The following is an 18,567-nucleotide window of genomic DNA, read 5'->3' on the forward strand; positions in this document are numbered from 1 at the left end:
CCTTCCCAGGACAACCGCCCGGGAGTGACCTTCGGCGGCCAAAGGGGCGAGGCCCGCAGCTAGTAGGCTGGGGATCCCCGGCCTGTCCCTTTAACCCCGCCGCCGGGCCGGAGCACGTGAGCGGGGCTCCGGGTGGCACCCGGGCGCCGCCGCCGCCAAGGCAGTTGTATTTCGAACGCTGTCTCTGGCCCGCGGCCAGGCGCCTTGGCTCGGCGGTCTGCTTGGCCTCCCTCCTCCTCATACTTTTCCTCCTGCGCAGCCCCCTCCCCTTTATCCGCCCACGATTAGAAGGGGGCACTCCCCCCGTCCCGCCACCCCCGCCGCAAGCACACACACACTCATCCCACTTGAATCCTGGGGCAGGAACTCAGAAAACTTCCAGCCCGGGCAGCGCGCGCTTGGTGCAGGACGCAGAAGCTAGCGGCCTGTCTCTCTCCGACTCTTTGGTGCCGCCGCTGCCTGCTCCCGCCACCCGAGGAGGCGCGGTGCCACCCACTGCTCTGTCCCTTGCTTGCGCTGGGTGCCCGACTTGATCTGGACCGCATCTTCCCATCCTCCCTTTTTGCCTTCCGACTACCCAAGTCACTGTTTCTCTCTCTCTCTCTCCCTCTCTCTCCCTCTCTCTCTCTCTCTCTCTCTCTCTCTCTCTCTCTCTCTCTCTCTCTCTCTCTCTCTCTCTCACTGCCGAGCGCGGAGGGGGGGAGGCGAAGAGGAGGAGGAATTCTTTCCCCGCCTAACATTTCAAGGGACACAATTCACTCCAAGTCTCTTCGCTTTCCAAGCCTCTGCCGAAGTGCTCCCAGTGCCCGCAACTCCTGATCCCAAACCGAGAGAAGAGTCTCTCCGACTTCAAACCCTCCTTTCTTTTCCTCGGCTTCCCTCCTCCGCTCGCTACCTCCGCCGCCACAGCCACCTCCACCTTCGGCACTCACCCACCACTGCCGCCGCCACCGGCAGCGCCTCCTTCTCTCCTCCTCCTCCCCTCTTCTCTCTTTGGCAGCCGCTGGACGTCCGGTGTTGATGGTGGCAGCGGCGGCAGCCTGAGCAGCAGCAGTCCTCGCAGCACTCCAGCTCTCGCTCCCCCTGCCTGCTTCTCCAGCCCTCTCACTCAGTCTCCCGAAAGGTGCTGGGCAGATTCCGGGCGGCTGAGGCTAAGCGGCTGCAGCGGCGGTAGCGGCGGCGGCAGCGCTAGCGGCGGCGGCGGCTGCAGGAGGCAGGATGAGCGCACGCGGTGAAGGCGCCGGGCAGCCGTCCACTTCAGCCCAGGGACAACCTGCCGCCCCGGCGCCTCAGAAGAGAGGACGCGGCCGACCCAGGAAGCAACAGCAAGTCAGTACGCGGGCGCGGTGGGGGCACTAGCCCACCTCCGTGTCCTCTGCGAGGGCCCCCGACGCGTCGGGCGACCAGAGCGCGGGAGCCTAGTGCCCGCGGCTGCTGCACACAGCCCGCTGACCAGGGGGGCGGGCAGCGGAGTCCCCTACGAGGGCACAGCGGAGCCCCAGCTCCCCATGGGGCCGGGAGGTGGGGAGTCGCTGCGGGCGGCCGGGTAAAGGCGGGAGGTGGGGTCGGGCGAAGCACGTCCTCGGACTTTCGCTATTGTGCACAGCCCTGAGTGGCGCGGTGTCGCCTGGTGACTGGAAGCGACCGGGGTCCCACAAATCAGGGCTCCCCAACGCTCTCTGAGCTGCCTTCGCAATTACCCAGGGAAGCCAGTCGCTGGGGACTGGGGCAGTCTAGCCGTTCGGGCTGAAGGGGCTGGAGTCTTGGGGCCCAGGCTCTTTCTCCCGCCTCCGGAATGCTAGCCGGCAGTTTGGCGCGCCGCAGTCGCCCCCTTGGCGCCCTCCCCAAGCTCTTGGTGGCCCAAGGCTCGCGCCCTCCGACAAAGAACGAGTAAGACCGGGCTGCCCGGTACTCTTAAGGGATCTTTAAATTCCAAGCGACAGCCGCCCGAGGTGGTCGGAGGAAGGGGCTGCAAGGGGATCCTAGGACCCCTCGGGATGGGGTTAACTCGCTTCGTCAAGGGCGCTTTGGAAGGAGTGTCCGAGAGAGTGCACGGTAGCTAGGGTCACTTCCTAGCCAAGCGCCCTGTCTCCCTTTTGCTCCTGGATCCCACGTTAATGTTCTCCCGCATTAAATGCTCTTCTCTGGGACGAGTGGCTGGGGGCTGGGAGGGTACAATTGAGGGGCGCTCGGGACCCCGCGGAGTGGAGGGTTTTGTCTGCGGATGCAACCAATTAAGCGTGCAGCCGGCTCTTGCAGAGCTGCGCGCAGCGCCCAGGGCGGGGGGTTTTGTTCGCTGCAATTTCCAAGGCTCAGCCGGCGGGATTGAAGCAGGACACGACCACTGAGAACATTTAAACTCCGCTTCTTCGGACTTTAAAACTTCCCCTTCGTTCCTTATTCCTAACTCGCTTTCCTCATGGCAAATAGACTGGTTAGAAAATAATTCTAGAATCCAAATCTGCCCGAGAGCAAGGTGGGGAAATTGAACAATGTTTGCTTACCAGTGCATTTTAGAAAAACTGAGAGGGTTGTACCTATTTGAAATCTTCAAAGGAAACAAGCGAATCTAGAGGCCCCTGAGCTTTCCCGCTCTGCGCAAGCGACACTTTATATCGCGTTTGGATCCTGATTTACACCTCCCAGATAGTCTCTGCCCTACCCCCTCTTGTTTCCCACCCGCCACCCAGCTTTCTTTAACTACTAATTTGCACAACCCCCCCCCCCCACGCAAAAGAAAAAAAAAATTAAAAGAAAATGTAAGGGAATCTGGAGGTAATTGGAAGTTTTACCTTCGAGTTAAGGCAGAGTTCACAAAAGAAAGAAAAATGTGTCTGGGATGTGTTTGTTCAGGCTGTGCCCACTGGAACTAGTATCCCCCGGAAGCCTGTAAGGAACCTTTCCCAGATTAAGTAGGATGTGAATTTTCATTGACACCTTTCATGCGTTTTAATTAGCCTGATATAATCACCAAATCTGAATAAAATGTGAATAAATGATTCACGGGATAAATATGTAGGATTTGAAATATTAATCATCACATTTTCTTAACCACTTGGTATTTACTACTTGGCATAGGAGCCATTTAAAGTTTTGCTTAAAGAAGTGATTGTTTCAGTTTCTCCTTCCCAGATATTTCCTCTCCTCTTCCCTTTCCTCCTTTTGGTTTCCTCCAGTCCACCCCCATAAAAGTTTTCTCCAAAGAAAGTTTGAATAAAACATGTTTATTCTTATAAAAAGAAATGAATTTAGATTGGAGACTATGCCCGCCTCACGGAAAGGAAGTGGAGAATTGAAGCAATTATCTAGATAATTCAAGCAAAACCTCCCCCCTTACATTTGCCATAATTATTTGGAATTTTTAGGGGGAATGGAGTTATTTTGAGCTGAAAAAGGTGGATAATTGCTCCAATATTTCACTCAGAATGTGTCGATTGGGTCCCAATCAACTTAGAATGCAGGTATATAGAGATGATTAAAAGCTACTTTTTTTCAATATGGAAGATCGTTGAGATGCTAGCTTCATTTTTCTGTTGTTTGAAATGCTAACATAGTGGATAGTGGTATTCATATAAGATACTCATTATTTCTATATATTGACAAATGCATAACCAAGTAAACTTTATACCTTAAAAATATATGACTTTCTTTCTAGAACATGCTGCCTTTTCAGACTTCACTACCATTTTAGGTTTGAAATAAAATCTAGATTTCTTATGCAAAATAGTTTCCTTTTTGAATCCTTGGATTAAAAATATAGTTATTTCCCCTTTCTGTAAACTCTGTACTATTATCATCCATTTATGCTTAAACTGAATGTATTCCGGTAGCTCTGTTGAGTAGCACATGCAGAAAACATAGCTAAAAAGTCAGGGTCAATTTCTTTCAGACGGTCTTGCCACAACAACATTTTTTTTCCTCCCACAATTAGGAGCCAACCTGTGAGCCCTCACCTAAGAGACCCAGGGGAAGACCTAAAGGCAGCAAAAACAAGAGTCCCTCTAAAGCAGCTCAAAAGGTGAGAATTCTCAAGTCAAGCTTTCCTAATTTCATCAGTGACTGTGGGAACCTCCCTTTAATTTTTCCCATTCTAAATCCACACCTAAGGATTTGTCCCAGCTGGGTAACCCAAGACACATTTCCTGCATTTAACATTGGTTGGATGGGAGTTTACCTTTTTTTCCTGAGTGATGCTTAGCAAAAAAGTTTCCTGAAGTTAGTTACAGTGTTGTTTTTAAACAAACCACTACCAAATAATATGAACCTTAAAAAGGCTGATGGAGGGATGAGGAGGGAAGAGGTGGGGGTAGTTGGTGTGGGGGTGGTGAATGATACAATTAATATTTGAATCAATGGTGAGTTAAAAATAAATTAAAACTATAAATTTCACCTGGTACTGAAGTTTTTGCAGTTTCCTCTGAAAAATAATAGAGATTAATTTACTTTGTGCTTATTTATATGACTACTGCAAACCAAGTTCCCCTTTTAAGGTTATGTGTTTTGTCAAGTAGATGATAATTAGAAGTAAATCCAATTATGGAATGCTGGAAAAAATTCAATGAATTTTACAACTTTAAATGTGATGACAATGTATGCTGTTTGTTTTATAATGAACCTGCAATATAATATATCATAATCTCAGAAACCTTTTCATAAAGTGTTATTCTTCTTCAATGAGAAGATTTTCAAACAAATACTTTACTCAAATACACACACACACACACACACACACACACACACACACACACACACATATTTGGGTAGGATAGAACCCAGTCAAGTTTAATGATGTTTTTCTTAGAATTTAAATTGCAGTTTAAAATAACTTAGTGTTGGTTGTATTTGAGTTAGCAAAGAGGAAATATCTCAAGATCAATTCTTGTATAGAGAAGTGAAGGTGAATTTAAAAGTCAGTTTTGACTCTATAAATCAGAAAAGGTTTGTATTTTATTTGAAAGTTTGTGTAATAGTTGAAAAAACAAGTTTCAGGTTAGAAGTAAATTTTGATTTATCTTAGATCTGAATATGCCATGTATAGTATTTGTTTAAAAAGACTGTGTACTCATCCTTTTGGGATCATGTTTTGTGTTTTTTCTTTGACTGGTCACTAAGCACATTATATGTGATAGTTTTCAAGGATGTAAACTGCCAGAGCAACTAGTGATACATAGAGTTCTATAGAAGTAAATATGAGTTGCCTGCTTTATTTTAACAGTTTTGAACAGAGTTGAAGAGCAACTTTCTCATATATTTAAATATAACTGTTTCTTAGAGTTTAGATTTAATTGTGACTCATGTTTAATCAGTAAACTTCAAAGGAGCTCTAAAGAACCTTTAAAAGCTCTGAAGAACCTTGAAAAGTGACAGTAAATAATCTGGTGTTCTTAATATGAATACTTTCTATTTGTTCTGTTTTACCTGGTTTATAAATTGGCTAAAAGAACTAATTTTATTAGTTATTCTAATAGGAGTTATTCTAGGTTGTACAAGCATGGAGTTTACCTAACAGATTTTCTCCCAGAGATAGCAAAGGAATATCTTGTTATGCAGCTAACAAACATCTGAGCTACAATGTAATTTTTCTGAAAAATGCATCATTACATCATCTTCTAGGAAGAAATCTTTATAACTCACCAAAAATAAATTTTTAAAAATTTAATGCAAGAAAGGAAAATGAATTATCTTTCCAATTTTATTGTATTTCTTATTATTTTGAGGAAGTAGTTAGAAATGGTCCCATCCCCTTCTCTGCTCTTTGAAAAGATTACCACTGACCAATAACATTTTTATTGACAAAAGGAAATCTGAGACTTGTGTGTAATTTACCATTCAAAGCAAAATAACAAAATTTGGTCTGTTCCCAAGTAAAGTTTGATTTACTTTTAGTGATTACTGATAGGCATTTGCAAAGTGACCCTACTAGCCACTCATCTTCCTTATAATTCTTCCTGTGTATGCATACGTTTGTTTAGTTTCTAAAACACAGGTTTTCTTTCTCCCAAAGAAGCCCTTTTCTGAAATATTTTATCCTTCCAGACACAATTATTTCATATAAACCATTTACAAAATTCCCTCTTCTAATAAAAGTGAATAAATACATTTGCCTATAACATGACTGTTATTTTTCTTCAGTTTTATAAATTACGCTTCATTTGGAGAAGATAATACTTTGCAAAATAATGAATGGCATTGATGAATTGTTCATGGCATGTATAAACTTAAGGTATTTTCACTTTGAAATCAGTATTTATTGAATATGCTTCTATCCTATATAAACATGATTTATAAAACATCCTTGTTTAACAAATATATATTGTATTCTAACAGAGCATATTTCTATTAGGATTTTAAACTACAAATCTTTTTAGAAAAAATTATATTGTTCATAACATGTAAGATAAAAACAAAAACCAAACAAACAACAACAAAAAAAGTCCTGCTAGATTGACCAGAGTAAATATGAGAAGTCTTCTATGATTAATAAATTGGCTGTTTTCATGCATACTGGATTCATCACAATGACAAATGTATCATAAAAACTGGTAAGTATATGAGAGAAAAGAACTCTAATGTTAAAGAACAATACTGATGTGTGTTTAGCATTTCTTGCTACTTGGAGTTTGTTTCTTTACTTACAAAGTTTGTGTTTGGACTCAGCAACTGGCCTTGAGGCATCTGAAAACAAAACTGCTTGTTAGAAAATTAACAGTGTGAAACTTGACAATGCATGCAGAATGTGGCAAGACCAAGCAGAAACTGGCTACCAAATTAGCCATCACTTGAATCTTAGGCCACATTCAATAGAAGATTGATTTATGTAATATGTAAAACAAATTTATAAAAACACAATTTATGTTTGGAAATTATGAAAGAGCAAACTTATTCTTCAATCTATTTATATTTCATTAAAACTAATTCCCGTGGATGACCATTATGTGACAAGTGTAGTCATTCCTAAGAACTCCAATCTGAGTGTGCCTGAACTGGTTTCCTTTTGTTACCTTAATAAAAGAAATCAGAAGTTAATGTTTTCCTGAATAAATTCTTTATCTAAATGAAAGAGAGAGAGTGTGTACATGAGTGTGTTTACCCTTTTATTTACTTTTTCGGTTGAGATACACTTTTGACCAGTTGTCTCTTGCTCCTCCCAAGTCCCTACCCTCACCATTAACCGCCCCCTGCCTTGTTTTTCTGCAATACTGGGATTTGAACTCAGGACCTTCCACATGCTGAGCTCTATCACTCTTAGTTTCATCTTTGTTTTGTTTTGCTTTTCTTTCCTCTCATGATTGTGCTGCGTGGAATACTTTAAATTTTCACAATTCCTTTGTCTAAAGAGAATGAAGGTGTAATCCTATTTGTTTCATTTAGGGTTCTGTTGTTCCTTTTTAATCACGAGAGAATACTGGAGGGGATGTCACTATTTCTGGGTGTAAAATCACAAGTAAAATTTATCTTTAAGTTTCAAGCCAATTCTCACTCAAGTGCTCCTGGGAAAATATGTTTTTCTGAGATTGAATTATATTTTCATAGAAGGGAAATGAAGTTTTAAAAATGTCAGGTGTGAGATAATCCTACTTCATAATGTTAGATTTGCTTGACTTTCCTTTCAACTTTAGGTGAAATGTCAGACCTAGAGAACAAAGTGCAGAATGAAAATATCATCTAGGTAAAGTATGCATGCTTCAAAGAAAATCTTCAGAAAAATATTTAATTTCTATTTTCAATTTGCTATGAAAAGATGGCCTGATATTATTTGGGTACTAAAAAGACTGTGATTCATGCTCTTAATCATTTGCATTCCTAGAGATGGGATTGATTTTTTAAATGAATTATCACTAACATCAATCACAGAAATTTTAGGAGGAGAGAATTTGGGTTTAACTCATCAATTCAAATAAATCTTGCAACATAGATGCTGCTGAGGACAGGATTTTCTTTACAGAACATAGTAGGCCCTTTGAAAAGAATAACCAAAAGCATCATTGTTATGTAAGTCAGAGAAAGGTAAAATTGGGAGTTGCCATACAATTCCAACCTATGGTTCCTGCAGCACTAGCATAGCATAATTTAGTTTGATTCCTCTGCATTTTAATGGACAGGTGATTTACAGTGTGGAATTCAGGGCCCTACATGAGTATATAACTGAATTCAGGTAGGAGGAATTAAGTAAAGCCCAACTGTAATGTCTATTATCCTGACTTAACTAAACAGATGACTGTTTTGTTTTGTTCTGTTTAATTTCATTTTGCCAGTGAGGACGAAGCCTTATTTAATGCATCAATAAATTCTGTCTGACAATGCCTTTGAATTATCGTAGATTATGATCCAAATATGGGAGATTGGAATTCATTTGAATTATTGTATATAGTTACTTTATGTCAGGGAACCCATAGTTGTAATTGTCTAGAAACTCTCATCCTTCGGAAGTCTTTCATCAAAAGCTCCTTTTTTTTTTTTTTTTTTTTTTTTTTTTTTTTTGCCGACCTGCATCCCTGGCTAATTTTTATCTTAAGGTCTCAACAGATCATTTCGCTAAGGAGATTGAATGTACCAGATTGGCATTCCCTTGCATTTCAGTTCTTTCTTGAGCACAGATGGATGCTGAAGAGCATTTTATGCCAGTAAAATCTTTCTAGCCTGTCTTGTCTTGTTAGTTGACTTTCTGCAGTATCCAGAGCTCATCTTAGAACCACATAGCTTGGCACAAGAGTAGAAATAGAATTTCCTTGTCCTAGATGCTCAAGTTTTTCATTAATGAATCTTGGTTTTACCAACCAGAAGAAAAAGATTAATGGGGGGACCGACTCTATTTTATGCTATTGCTTGATTTTATATTCCTCTCACACACTACACAATTTTGAATGGCATATTTGATTTAGTGAACCATAGAGCAGTCATTCTCTTTTCTTTAGGAGAAAGGAGGAAACAGTCTGCTCAGAAGGTAACTCTTGTAGCAGCCCTCATTATGGAAGAGGTAGAGGGAAGATTTAGAGAAGGAGAGTCTCAAACTTTGAAAATAATAACTTTTTTTTAAACCATTTTTGGCCTTGGTTGTAAGTTAGTATTTATATATGTGAAGACAAGCATGTGTGAAATAATGACAGTTGACAATAAGGGCTTCCTTGGGTGAAATAAGCATGAAGAACAATGAATGATGGAATTCACTTTTATTTTCCACTGCAAAATATATTATGAGAGCAAATTATAACATCTTTTCAAGATTAAAATGAGTGATCCTTAAAATGGGGAAAATCCATGGAACTGGACTATCAAAAAGGTAAAATGAGAATTTACTTGGTCTTGGTCTTAAAAAAATGAGAATACATGAAAACAAAATAAGGCATCCCCCCACACATATATTTTATAGTTTTTTTGTTTTGTTTTGTTTTGTTTTGTTTTTCATGCAGATGCACTGATGTATTTGCAGTTGGGAGTTCTGACTTCCATGTGTCAGTCATCCCAGTATAGCAAAACTTCAGATGTCTAATAATTTATGATTGCAAAAAAATCAATAGATGTCTAAATTATTAGACATCTGAAGTTAGAAATGAGCTATTTTCTTGCTTCCAAATCTCTACTCTTGTCCATATCTTTATAGGAATCTTGAAAATATTTTACTTTTGGCTACCTATTTGATTTTCGCCCTAGAAAGTTTCCTTTTGTTTTTCAAATGTGCTGCGATTTAGTTTCATAGAAGAATATCTTCACAAAGAATAGACCCTGACTGCCTTGACATCTGACTGGGTCTCGGTTCCACTACTACTATAAATGTGGACAGGTCATTTCATCTTGCATGAGGTGAAAAACCATAAGTAATGGTTGCCCTACTAAAGTGAAATTATGCTCAGAAAAATCACTGTGGATACTTATAGAATTGCTAGGTATTCTTTTAAAGGGCAACATTTTAAAACGAGGAGAGTGAAGAAGAAGTTGCACTCGAGTACCCACCAACTGCCATAGCTTTGTCAGGTACTTTGCATACTATCTATCTTAGCTCCTTTAATCTTTGTGTTAGTTATCGTGGTCTCCTTTCCACCAATGACAGAACTGTGGCTTGTGATTATAAACTGTGACATGTCTAATGATCAACCTGGGCTTGAATACAACTCTAATTCCAAAGCTTATATCCTTTCCACTACTGTGAACTGTCAAATAGTTTGCAAACTGACTGCTATAAGGCAGATTTCTATTATCTCCAGTGACCTAAAATGGCAGGTTGGAAGTTAAGTTATGAGAAACTTTTGGAGAGCCACTCTACAATCTTATAATGGGGTTGGAAATGTGTGTCTTTGGCCATTGATACCCACAAATAAACCACAGGGCTATGAATTTGGAGATAAGAGAATCCAGAAGTTTTCTTACTTATTAAATGAGAATACTTTAAGAAATTATTTTTACAGTTTTGCCAAGCTCCAGGATTTTGATGGTAAGAAGAAAATAAAACACACATATAAACACCAGTGGCTCTCCCTTCTCTTCTCTCATTCATTTCCCCTCTCACCCTCCTTCCCTCACATATGTATCAAAAACCTCTTCTACACTAGGCCCTAATGCCAAGTACTGTTTTCAAATTCAGAGAGGTATTTGCTTTGCTTTGCTTTTTTTCTTTTTGCAGTACTGGAGATTGAACCCAGGGGTGCTTTATCACTGATCTACATACCCAGCCCTTTTGATTTATTATTTTGAGATGGGATTTCATTCAGTTTCCCAGGCTGACCTGAAATTTGTGATCCTCTTGCCTCAGTCTCCTGAGTCACTGGGATTACAGGTGTGCACCACTGTGCCCAACTTGAATTTCCTCTTAATTATCTTTTTTTTTTTTTTTCTGAAAATGTAAGAGCCTAGAGCACAAGAACTTCTTAGAGAAAGAAATACATTTCTCATTGAACAAATTCCTGTTCTCTCTCTTGAACTTGCTTCTAAACATAAAATGAAGTACATAGTTCTGTATATAAACGTTAACAAAGAAATAAAAATATAAATAAAGAAAAGCAAGGAGGAAGAAGTACTTTTAATGATAGATAGTTGAAAATACTAACATAATAGTGCTGATAAAAACAATTTTTCTTTTCTCCAAGTGGAGAATCCCTCCTGTTGCTCCCTTTCTTCCTAGTCTATATAAGCAGGAAGTACTTGGAACTAGTCATGACTCATTTATACATGCATTTGAAGTATAGAACCAAACTATTCCAGCAAAGGAAAACCAAATATCCACTTCTACAGTATTGTATATGTTGATATATTAAAACAAGTCCCCTGAATGTTTTGTCTGTCTTGTTTGAAAAGTAGTATCCTGGAGAGCATTAAACACAGGAAAACAGTGTTAAAGCCAGTATTTTCCAACATGTAAAACTCTTGAATCTGTGCTGTTTTACAACCTAAAATCCTAACTTGTTTTGCAGCCTTTTTGGAGTTTGATTAGAATCATTAAATAATGTGGGTTTTAAAGAACAATGAGAACTTCCCAGATTGAGGGCATACAGCATAGCTAATGTGTTTCTTCTAGATGTAGTCTCAGAAGAGGGTTTCAGTTTACATATAACACTGACCTGTGTGGCCAGGGAGCAAGTTTGCTTTTAACAAGTCCAAGTGATAATCATGATATTTTGCCTTTTAGTTAATGGTATGAATTTTATTTCTCAATAGGCTTTTTGTAAATGAGATGCTCATTTAAGAGTCATCTTATTTGCAAAGACTTTCTCTCTCTTTGAGAGATTTGTTTTCTCTGAGTTGGAAATGCAGTTGAAACCCTTTTAGGAGAAAAACTCTTCTCTTCAGTAGATTTGAGATATACCCGGATCACATCATGGCCCTGGAAACATAACAACTACACAGAAAAGCCTCGTGGAGCACCGTTAACTTTAAGGTCAATAGTCACCCCCCCAATCCCATTTATCACCCCACTTCCATTAAACAGGATTTCTATCTTCCATGCTTGTGTAATTTACTACTGGGTAAATTGCAATCTTAGAGTTGCTTCCAAAGATTAAATCAAATGCTGCTTCTGTACCAGGGAATTTTGTACTCCTATAACTGGCTATGTACTAACTAAAGGGTTTCTTAAAAGCTTTCTGCTAAAAGTGACAAGTAGGTGTAATGGAATATTTGCATTGACTTAACCTTCTGTATACTGGATAAATTTGAAGGATAAACTCTTCCCTTTAAGGATTCCATCTTGCTAGGAGTGAAAGAACATTTATGAACACCTCATGGTAGGCACTTCCACGTACCTCCACGTCTCCTCACAGGAGGCAATAGCTCCATTTTACAGGTGAACTTAAAGTTCTCAGGGACCTGCCCAAAGTCATAAAGCTAAAGTGGCAGGGAAGGGATTTAAATCTAAGCTTGCCAAAGTGTAGTCTCTGTCTCAGGATACCTCCCTTCTTCATAAGGCACCTCCCTGAAAGATGGTGTGATTTACTGGATGCTCCTGGCTTTCACTGAATTTAATTTATGCAATGCTGGGGATCCCAACAATAGTGATTCCTTTGTGGAGCCATTCAGAACTAACAAACAATTCAGAGCCCAAATTGAACAGATAGAGTTCCTAAAAGCCACTGGATTTCCTTTTGTTCTGAAAAAAAGCTGAATCAGCGACGATTTTAGTTTCCTAAAATGTTTTCTCTAATAGCAGATTCTGTGTACTAAGGGGAGGTGGCTCTGTTGGAAGGATAGGAGCACCATCTTTGGAGTAAGCAGAATAGGTGTGTCACTTAGCAACTTCAGGTATGACCTTGAGTGAGTTACCTAATCTAAGATTTAATTACTGGCCTGCCTAGAAGTCTGCTTGAGGGTTAAAGTAATTATATGACTGATTTAGCCAGTGCCTGGGGTATTTTAAATAGTAAATAATCATATTGAGTTTGGGTCAATTGGTGGAACTGAAGAATAGTAATTCCAGATATCTATCTGTCTCTGTATCAATTATCAGCCATCTATTTTTACTAGGCAGATTGAGGAGAGAAAGTGGTAAGTTTTATTTGGCAGTGGACATTCATGGTATCTTATTTCAGTGTAGTGGTACCAAGTACCCACTGGCTGCTCACCTAGATAGCAGAAATGAAATGGAAAACAAGTTATCCTGGCTCAGATTACCTATATTTTTATGTGGAGTTTGCCTTAGGATGATTCTCATACACAGAACAATATGTACTAAGTTTTCTTTATCCTAAAAAGTATAAACACATGTTTTTGTAGAAGGTCGATGTGATCTGATACATATGTGTATTATCTTGGTACGATTAGGAATGGGATGACAAAAATGGGGAAAAGGCTAATTGCTTTATAAATAATGTTAAAATTTAAATCAAAATGGTGAAAAAAAAAAGCAGAAAAAACCAACAGTGATACTAGAAAAATCTGTGAAATAGTGAACTCTGAAGATAGTTGGAAATATATTCTTGTCAAGTTTGAGTATGGATTATTAATAATGTATACTTTAAGTTATTTGGGGATGCATGTATTTAATTATTATTTTTAGTCATTCATCCTAAGTTTCCATCTTAGGGACAAACATTGGTGATCTCTACCAGCTTCTGCCTGCCCCTCCATGCTTTAGGTGAACTGATTGACAGGTGATTATTTTCGGCAAGTAACAGGAAATTAACCCTGTAGAAGTGGGCAGATGTTTATTATTTTGAACTAGAGTGCTTATATATTCTTTTTTTACATTTAGACTTGCTTTTCACTAGCAGCATAGATACAAGTGCTTTGTAAATTTAAATCAATGTGTGAGTAGTAATTTTCCTAACTTTAGTTGCTACACAGAAGGGAAATCTTGATAATTTAAGAAACGTTCATTTTCTAAAACACTAAATTACGTAATTATGGGATATTTCATATTTTTGAGCAGAAATATAAGCAAAATAGATTTTACAAAAGCATTTTTATGCGTTTTAGAAGAGATCACTCCAAAGAAGTCTTAACTGGTAAGGGTTTGCATAGATACCATTTTGCATCATGCAGGGAAGGAGAATGTATTGAAAAATGCAGAAGATGAAACTTAAAGGAAAAGGTTGTTAAAATACTCTCGATACCTAATCTGTGATCAAGAACATTTTCCCTTGAAATGTGTCCATAAATAATGTCAGGTAGGAAACTACATAACTTCCTTTTTCATTTCGCAGAAAGCAGAAGCCACTGGAGAAAAACGACCACGAGGCAGACCCAGGAAATGGGTGAGTGATAAGATATGTTTTGTTTGTTTATTGTAAAGAAAAAAATTTAAATAAAAATTGAATGTATTACGTTGTATTTCAAGGATTACATGCATTTCTTACTTCTGGTGTGTTGTGTCTTTGAAAGGGTTAAGGCATGGACAGATTATCACTGCTTATGATTAGGTCTTACTCCAATCACTTTCCTTTCCTGAAGGGACTCCTTTTTCTTTCTCTTATTTCTCTTTTTCTTTATCTTCTCCTTTTTCTTTCCATTCTTTCTTCACAGGGAGTAACAACAGGAAGACTTGTTCAGTGGGTTGAGTAACTAGCGTTAAAGGTATTACAAAACCTTGGGAGTTGACTAAAATGGTGATAAAATTCAAATGAAATGTGCATGAGATAACTTTTTAATACTTTATTTTCTTGATTTACTGCTTTGCTTTGAACATATATCATTTTCTAGGTGGTTTGTGTTTTGTTTTTCATATTGTCTATGTTAGAAAAAAGGGCCGAATTTCTGTTTTTTGTTTTTGCTTTTCTTTTTGTTTTTGACTCCCTTTAGTAGACATTGTTTACATATTGACTTTAGAGACAGTCACACCCATGCAAGCTTGCTAGACCCCATAGGCACACACAGGCTCTGTATTTTGAGGCCAGAAATTAAGTGGTTGTTCATTTCACCATTTGAACCTTGTTCCCACGTTACCCAGGTACTTCTAGTCTATCTTGCCCACTGATCGAAGAAAATAGTCTTAAAATTAGGCAAAACCATTTCTCAAGAAGGTAAAAGCATCCTCTGTACCCAGTATTTTCTATAAGTGGAATCCTTGACTTTCCTCTTCCCTTTCCCTGGTTTATTCTCGGTGTTCTACCTTTTTTGAAGTTTCCTGCTATGCTCGATTATGTTTTCCTGTTATTTTGCCATTCCCTTCTACTCTTGAGTTTTGCATCACTTTCTATTTATACTTTGGTATTGCCTTTCATTTAATTGATTCATCTTGGTTTTGTTTTTTTTTTTTTTTTTTTTTTTTTTTTTTTTCAGTTCCACATGTGTTGGGATTAGATTTCTTAGCACAAGGAAAAGAGGATGCTCTTTAGATTAAAAACATCTCAGTGTTACAGTGTAACCTTAATGTAAGAGCTTTTCATTCATCCTGCTGTTCATAAATGAATTTTCTTCGAAACTACCCACCATGTGGTGATCATCCAGCCTATGCCCATCACCTCTAGTGTTAGGGAACACACTGTCTCTCAAGGCTGCCTCTTCCTTCCTGGAAAGCTCAGAACATTAGAGTCTTCTATCTGACTCCCTTTGACTTCTGCCCACTGTCTCCAGGCCTCTCCACTGGGAATATACAGAGTAATTATTTTCACTTTCACATGCTAGCTCTTCAAATACTTGAGGACAATTAACACAAACTCTTTTTTCTCTTTTTTGGTTTGAGTATCTCCAATTCTTTCATTATTGCCCCCCATAAGGGGACATTCTTGTTATGCTTTTCCAAGTGCTTTTTTAATCTTTTGAAATATGTCACCCAGAACTAAGTATCACATTACAAGTGTGGATTCTGTAACCACTGGGTTTATCATTTCTCTTGCTGTACATGTGGTTCCAGTTACCTGTTACTGCTTAATAATCTGTTCTAAAACAATAGTGTAAAAAAGCAACTATTTTCTTATGCTCCTGGATTCTTTGGGTTAAGAAAATGGACAGGGAAGAACAGAAAGTCTTGTCCCTGCTCCAGGGTGTCTGGGGCCTCACCTGGGAGGACTTAAGCATCAGGGGACAACTCCCAATACTTTTGGGTCTGAAATTTGGAGGTTTCTTCACTTATAGGTGTGGTGCTTCAATTGGCCACAAGACTGGGTATGTCCGGGAGTACAACATGTGCACATGGACTTTCTAGCTAGACAGCCTCAGGGAAGTCAGTTTTCTTATCTGCATGCATAGTTCCAAGAAAGAGTGTTCTGGTAACCAAGGAGAAAATTTAAGACCTTTTTGACATCAGCTTAGAAGTTAAAAAGTGCCATTTCTGTTATACTGTAGTGAGCATACTGATCATTAAGTTGTTAGTGGAAAACATAAAATATAGGTCTGCTCTTTTCTAAGCATCAGAACTCTGAAAAGATATTCCATCCTATTGAACTGATCAATATGAAAGACTTGTTCTAATAGACAACATAATAGACTATAGATGAGTTCTTCAAAGTCGTAGGATTAATGTGGCTAAACTAAATAAAATAAAAGTTAGCATGGGGCTGGGAATGTGTGTGGCTCAGTGGTAGAGTGTTTGCCTAGCATGTGTGAGGTTCAGTCCCCAACAACACACACACACACACACACACACACACACACACACACAAGAAAGTTGACCAGGCAAATATCCCACATCGGTCTCTTAACTCTGCATTTCATTTCTTCTACCTTTGGGCTATAATATTCTCCAATTAACCTGCAAAGATTGTATTCATGCCCTGCTCTTATCTGCAGTCTTCTACAACTCCACAACTGGCCAGTGAATGAATTTCAACCTGCTTTAGTATTTCAGAGTCCTCCAGTTTACACCTAACTATCTTTATGCCTTCGTTTCCCACCACTCATCCTCACCCAGCTAAGCTGGCGTAAAATATACAGCAAGATTAAAGGGTCTCAATTTTTTTTTTTCTTAATGGGAAACTTGCTTATCTGGGAGGAACCTGGATTCTAGACATCTGGTCTTCATGCTGATATGAAGCCCAGGGGAGATGTCCACCACAGAGACCCTTGCCTTTCTGGGAAGAGCTGGGCACCCTCATTGACTGTCTTGGTTTCTAATTTTTGCTGGCTGTGAGAATGGAAAATTTTGTGTGGTGAATTGTTACAAGTCTCTGATTTGGTCCCCCAAGAAGAGCTGTTCTACTTAGAAGGGGAAATAAAAGGAAATTGTGTATTTTTTCTAGACAACGTGTTTCCTCTTTGCTTGTGTATCTTCTGCTGGTGACTGGGGGGACGCAGTCACAGCCAGGCTGTTCAGTGGTGTTCTTTGCTGGAAAGCTTGCACTGAAGAAATAAATCATTGCATTTTCCATAGGAAACAGGCTTGTACTTTATAGTAAGTTCAATTCTTTCCAACAGTGTCATTCACTGATTTCCTTGAGTTGGAGATATATTTTGGAACTGACTAGATTTACTAGGTATATGGTTTAGAAGCCAGATGGTTCCCCTTTTATTCTTGTGGATTGTTTTATGTTAAAGTACTTTTGCTTTTAAAACCACATGCTATAACTCTCACAGATTCATGTAACAGGCCTGGAAAAAAGTATCTACACTGTAACCGTCTCATCTGATATAATTAGGATTGGTAACTGGGAGTTTAATCAAAAACCGATTAACCAGAACATGTAAGTATAGGAGAGAAACTGGCATCAATCTTGGCTTCTGGAAGGGCTGGAGCATTGGCTAATCCAGTGATCCAGGGAGCAGGTTAACTAGATTTGGTTAAGTACACTTCTGCTATTTATGTTACTAATGTATTTCTCTCCCACCCCAGTAGAATTATATTTCAGACCTTGATATCAGCTAGAGCCCAGTTTTTTTTAATATAGTTAGGAGCTCAGGCTCTGACCTCAGATGACTAGGATTTAAATTCTGACCTATCAGTTGGCTAACTGTGTAATCTTGAGCAAATTACATGACCTTTTAATTGGCCCATTTTCTTCATCTACAAAAGATACATGACTCAGAATTCTTACAGGGACTAAATTCTTGTGAGAGGGTGCATGCAAAGGTCTTAATCAAGGGTACAGCATATAGTACTCAATACATGTTAGAAATTATGATTAATTCCACTGCACACTTTCACACTGATATCAGCTATAGTCTAAGCTCTCATTCATTACAACCACCAGTAGTTCCACATAGAGTGAAATGACATGCCAAACTAACCAAATTTCCTTTATGGTATTATTATGCCTTCTGTGTATCTATACTGAATATCAAGTTTAAGAATTACTTACAAAGGATATTAAAGCACATTTTAAGTCTGTTCGCATAAGGGGAAAATTTCGCATTACAGTTTATACACCTTCTAATAGTGGAGTTTTGGGGACATGTCTTGTTTAATTTGAAAAGTAGTATTTCTGCTGTTCGCCTCATTATGTACGAATAAAGATGTGTTGGTTCTCTGTTGACCCTCTATGGAATTTCATCAGCCAGTCCTTCTGCCAACTGCATTTGTGTAATATTTTCATTCTCAATTTTTGCCTGGGAAAGGAAGCTCATCACATGACTAGTTTAGTGATGGAAAATATTTGGAAAAAGTTTTAGAGTGGAACTAAGGCTCAAGGATACAATGAGATAATAAAGATGTTAACCTCATCCATGAAATGCTCCATCTAGATGTCAGTAAAGCAACTAAATCTGGAA

The 18,567-nt window shown here is 39.2% G+C and overlaps 1 protein-coding gene across 1 annotated transcript in view; it reads left to right on the top strand.

The window, feature by feature from the left end:
• Positions 1 to 788: 788 nt before the first annotated feature.
• The window catches only part of HMGA2 (high mobility group AT-hook 2), a 122,963-nt gene continuing 105,184 nt past the window's right edge, over positions 789 to 18,567 (top strand). Inside the window, exons 1-3 of the mRNA XM_079139706.1 lie at positions 789 to 1,329; positions 3,932 to 4,018; positions 14,130 to 14,180. Of these exons, the coding sequence (XP_078995832.1) occupies positions 1,219 to 1,329; positions 3,932 to 4,018; positions 14,130 to 14,180 (249 nt within the window). The 5' untranslated portion in view covers positions 789 to 1,218. The remainder of the gene's footprint in view (positions 1,330 to 3,931; positions 4,019 to 14,129; positions 14,181 to 18,567) is intronic.

The sequence above is a fragment of the Sciurus vulgaris genome (assembly GCF_902686455.1).
Source record: "Sciurus vulgaris genome assembly, chromosome: 5".
Lineage (NCBI taxonomy): Eukaryota > Metazoa > Chordata > Mammalia > Rodentia > Sciuridae > Sciurus > Sciurus vulgaris.